The sequence below is a fragment of the Argopecten irradians genome, chromosome 5 (genome assembly GCF_041381155.1).
Source record: "Argopecten irradians isolate NY chromosome 5, Ai_NY, whole genome shotgun sequence".
In the NCBI taxonomy this organism is placed as follows: domain Eukaryota; kingdom Metazoa; phylum Mollusca; class Bivalvia; order Pectinida; family Pectinidae; genus Argopecten; species Argopecten irradians.
This window is the reverse complement of record NC_091138.1, coordinates 28,725,680-28,731,384: the sequence shown is the minus strand read 5'-3', so window position 1 is coordinate 28,731,384 and position 5,705 is coordinate 28,725,680. Positions and strand designations below refer to the sequence as shown.

The following is a 5,705-nucleotide window of genomic DNA, read 5'->3' as shown; positions in this document are numbered from 1 at the left end:
TTTGCCAATATTTGGTCTTTTGGCTATCCTCAGGCATATAGTTTGAAAAAAATAACATCTGTCTTGAATCTCCAATGGCTATGATATGCCATGATAATGATATATTTTGAATACATTCTTGAATAATTATCAACAAATCTACATTACCAGATTTTTTTATCTTGATATGCTTCACGTCTTCTTTTTTTTTAATTTCATCTTTATTAAAACATACCAATGACATGGAATTTTTATTAATTCAGAAGAAATTGTTTATAAATTTCAATGCATCTAGTCTAGATTGACATCCTTACTCTCCGTCTTTATAGCTCTGTAAAATAATAACAAGTTCTGGCAATGTACAAAATTTATTATCTGTCACATTGTTATGTATGGGTATAACTGTAAAATATCATTGATTTCTTTCAACACTTTGTATAATCATTGTCATAGAATTTAGAATCAATGCAATGGAAGTATTTACATTTCCTCTTTAAGTCTTGAGTCAATACTTTATTAACAAAGTAACTGGGAGTTTCATAGACACCACAAGCTGGGCTTAAAGTGAACAGTCGGGCAAGGATGGCTAAAGTCGGTAAAAATGGTGTGAATGTATCCAGTATAATTTCTTATGAAATGGAAAAATAAAATCTCTCGTCAAAATCTGTCTGCGTACGAAGAAATTAATTTAAAGTATGGGAATTCTAAAACGTCCTCCCGGCTCACTATGTCCATGGTTACATTTCCACACAGCCTCGCTTTCGATGCTTTCAACTTTTCTTTACTTTAATGGTCAGAACTGGGAAATTAAGCAGAACTTGACTGTCGTATTAATATGTGAGAACTTTTGGAAGGTCAATGAACGCATTTAGACTGGTTTTCTTTGCCCGACTATTCACTTTAATATGTACATGCTATCCACAGGAACTTGGCATGAACTTTTAACCAACATTATTATATATAATATGTGAAGGCAGAAAGGCCTTGCAGCAAAGACTGAGCTTTATTATTTTTTTTTCATTATATTATGTAGGTATAGTATGATACTATAATACATATGCATTGATTGAATATACAAAGATATATTTTGGCATGAAATTTCAGCCAACGGTATATTATTTTATATACAATATATATACGGTATGTAATATAGTATGACACTATATTGCGTAATATATATAAATATCACACTTGAATTTGAATGAAAATTTGTGCCAAGTTCCTGTGGTCCTCTCTGCAAAACAAAATTTATTAGTTGGTTTCAAAAGCAATTTGAAAGAATTTAGATCTTGCATCACTTAACACATCTGTATCTGTTCCAAGCTTACTAATTTCAGGAATAGGAGAAGTAAGTTCAACATTTCCAAACTTCAAATGATTTCTGTATTTTTCAATTTTTTCTTCAGCATGACAGAAAAATCCAGCACTTTCAGAATTTTGCAGAGTCTCTGGCAAACCACTACTTAAATACTTATAGTTAACCACTAACCACGATGTTATTATAGCTAATAAGTTTATATCTGTTTCTGAATCTAGAAGAGGAATACGGGAGCTTTCAAGGAGGATGTCGTACTCGGAATCATAAAAGTAGAATACAAGGGCAGTCCTAGTCACCCCGATACATGGACATAGGAAATGGGAGTTTTCTGGGTGATACTGTTTCTGTAGAAATGAAAAAACTACTGTTTCAGCAATAATTTGATCATTTCTGAAAGTGTGGAAAGGATTTTTCTTTTTATCACTGGAGTATTGTCCGCCAGGCGAGTCTTGTGTGCAGTCTTCTTTCTCAATATGACTGACGCCCAATTCCTGGTTAATGATTACATCAACGTTGCCATGCCAAACATCTTCATCTCCTACAAATAGGTTAAAATCATACTTCATATTACTTCACACTGGAATTTTAAAATGTACCATCAAACACTCTGTAATATATGTGCATTTTTCAGCTGAAATGAACACTGAAAGTTGCACAAATTGCATTGAATGATAAAGAAACTAGCAGTTTAAATTTTGTTTCAAGACATATTGATTCATGAATCCTGAACTCCTTCATTGTAAAAGGTTTTATTGATTGAGAAAACAATGGCTACCAAAATCAATATAGGTGTATATTTACCTAGATCATTCATAGACTACGGGTAGTAGTTTAAGATTAATTGGTTTTATTGAACTATTGATGTTTCACAATACATGAGGCTTTAATTTTGTATGTTACTCAGGTAATTTAGCATGAACATTTTCAAACATTTCTTTTGAGTTTCATATCAGATCTATAGACAAATCATACATATCATGGCAAAAGCACAGGTGTTTGGCTCTCTAGACATTTTCTCTACAGATATATATATAATATATATACTGTGTCACAGTATTACATACTTGCATACAATGTTTATAGGGAGAAAATGTTTATAGAGCCAAACATCTGTGGTAATTAAATAGCTTTTTGAAGTTGATCACTGATGTACTACGTAAGCTATACCACATACTATACATGTATCTAAACCATATGAATCTACAGGTAAAAATTTATTATATGTAAACAAATGCAATCTTAAAATGATATATATATTATGGGAGTTTTTAAGTTAATACAAATGCAAAATGCCTTAATGGTAATACAAATGTATATGAATTGTGTTAGACCTTTTTGATAATGTAATGTTTTATTTTTTAAGTCACCTTACAGTTCTCTGAACATACCTATACTTGTATCACCATAATATCCTGTTATCTTGCATTCAGATCCACATGGACAGTCATGGAATTTTCCTGCAGAATTCTTGTCGATGACATATTTTGATGAAGCACTTAGTTTTCCAAATAGATGATTTGTTAGTATGACTGTTTGATCATCTTCACAGAAATTTCCCAGCTTCACCAAAGGAGCTTGTGTTGCTAAAAACAGAAAATAATTAAGATAAAGTGATGTATATGAACGGAACTGATGGATCAAGCAGGAGATTTTCTTGCTCTCATCATAATAGTAAAATTCAGCATCATTTTATATTCAAGAGTTTATGAGATCTCCATTTACTTGTTCATTAACTGGTGTGTAAATTTAAATTTAATCAATCAATAATTTATCATAAGTTGTCAATCATATTTAACCAACACTTTTCTACCAGTTTTACTTGTTTGGTAAATAACAGCAAATCAAGCTAACTCACTCATTCTTCACTGTCAATTTTCCAATTACCATATTCTCCATAATTAGTGCTCCGGGTGGGGGGAGGGGGGAGAGAATGGACTCTTACACAAGGGAACCAAAATGTAAAATAGTGGGCAAAAATCCACTAAAATGATGCCCATATTTAAACTCTTTTCATAGTCATGGCACATTAATCACAGTAGACATGCATACAATATATGCATTCTTTCCTTTGATTCACATTGTCACATGTTTACATTGTGATTCACACGTGAAAGACTCGCAACCTCAGGTAAAATGGGATGCAAAGCTTCTGCTATAAAGAATCATTGTATTGTCACAGTTGTAATACATAGTTAAATTAATCTATGGAATGGGGGCGTTACGCCGAATTTACATTTTATATTTATTTGTTTTTGCTTTTTTTGCATTTTTTTGTAATATAACATTGTTTTATTTATGGATAACTAAATCTGGCATATAAAAAGAATGTAATATATTCTCTTTCATCTCGTAATTTATATTTTTCTAATATTTTAAAGATGCTCCACCGCTGACAAATGGTATTTTTTCACTATTAAAAACAGGAGCAGACGATTTAGTATTTTTCTTCAGTTACAAAAGTTACTTACTTTAGACCATTACCACCCACCATTGAAAAGTTTGAGCTTCTAATTTTATTTCAAGTTAAAAATATCAAAAATAATTAATTGCATCCCGAAAAAATTCCGTGCCACTATATCCTATATGGAATGAAGTACTGATTGTGCATGCATCAAAGGCGAAGCAAATTATTTTATAATATTTTTTGTGTTAATTATATATATATATATACATGATTAAACACCAATTATTGTTCAAATGATGAATATCATGATGAATATCATTTATGTTCTGTCAGCGGTGGAGCATCTTTATATAAGTGGGGGAACTTTTGGAGAAAAAAAGAAGAATGATGGAAGATTTAAGAGGTATAACAGTGCACAAAATAATATTTTAAAAATGAAACATTGAAAAATTATGCAGGCAGGCAATTAAAATCCATCAATAAATAATTCTAAATATATAAAATAGACACTGTAAATATACGTAATATAGGGAAATGGCCAGTGCAGGAAGATTTTTTAACCAATCAAATAATTATATATTGAATTTCTGGTGTGGGCCTATTTGTTACAATCAACAGGTTTGTTACAAACCTGTGTCAATTTTTGCAAGCAGATAATCTAATAATTTTCTAAGCACGTGACATTCTTGCTTATTTTCTGGAATCTTCCTGTTTGTGAAATAGTCTAACAATATGTCGATTCCCTTCTTAAATACACTCCCGAAAACTTGCTTCTTTGTGTTTGTAGGCTTCACGGAGCAGTATGCTCTAGGAAAGGGTATTCCCTGATTATCATCAGCTGCATTACTGTTCAAAAATTGAAGTGATGTAAGAACAGGATTTCTTTGGGTGCCTGGCCAACATAAATAATGGCCGCATACATGTGACAGCTGTTTGATAAAATGCTCTGAAAAATCAGTGAAAATTCGGTTTGGGTCTGAAGTTCGAAGTCTTGGACGTTTTCTTGGCGGTTCTTCATCATAACCACTTTCACAACACCTCGACGCCATTTGGGGATAGCCTAAATGGGTCTATATATAACGCCGCCTCTGATTGGATAGAATCTTTTAAATGACGTATAATTTCCGGCTCGGTGCCCGGTTTCGAACATAGTATTGGAAGTACTGAAACGTTCTCTGTACTTTCCCAAACAGCTTTTGATTATTAAAATGGTAATATAAAACGGAACTGATAATTTTGTAGTGGCGCCAAAGTTATTAGCCTTATATTATCATCACTTATCATCACCTCTTGAACAATTTAATTAAAATTCATAGTCATTTTCATAACGCCGGTGTAACGTTGAAAATGGACCCCCGTTGAAAACTGACCCCGAAAACCGTTGAAAACTGAACTTTCAGCGCACTTTTTACACCGACCCGTTGAAAATAGACCCCGTTGAAAAGTGACTCCATGAGAACTCGTTTTTACAAAACAACACAACACGACACCACAACACCACGAAACCACACAGCATCACACAGCACAGCAACACACCAACAACACAACAACACTACACAACACAACACCACACAACAACACATCACATCACACAACAAAACACAACAAAATAACACAACATCACACAATACAACATCAAACAACATAACATCACACAACACAACAACGCATCACACTAAACACAACATCACAAAACACACAACACAAGACAACATTACACAACAACACGACACAACATCTCAGCAAAACATCATAAAACACAACAACACACAACAACACATAACACAACACACAGCACAACCATAACACACAACCACGCAACAACAATACAACACCACCCAAAAACAACACAATAACACACAACAACACAACACACGGCAGCATCACACAACACAACATCACACAACATAACACAACACAAAATAACACAACAAAACATCACACAACAAAACATCACACAACACAACACAACAACACAACACAACAACACACAACCACAACACA

At 33.0% G+C, this 5,705-nt stretch overlaps 1 protein-coding gene across 1 annotated transcript; it reads right to left on the bottom strand.

The window, feature by feature from the left end:
* Positions 1–334: 334 nt before the first annotated feature.
* LOC138323441 (uncharacterized) lies at positions 335–4,770 on the bottom strand. The gene is made up of 3 exons (XM_069268066.1): positions 4,333–4,770; positions 2,686–2,880; positions 335–1,835 (listed from the first exon to the last, which is right to left on the bottom strand). The coding sequence occupies exons 1-3, from the start codon at positions 4,748–4,750 to the stop codon at positions 1,231–1,233; spliced, it is 1,218 nt and encodes a 405-aa protein (XP_069124167.1). The 5' UTR covers positions 4,751–4,770; the 3' UTR covers positions 335–1,230.
* Between the last annotated feature and the right edge of the window lie 935 nt (positions 4,771–5,705).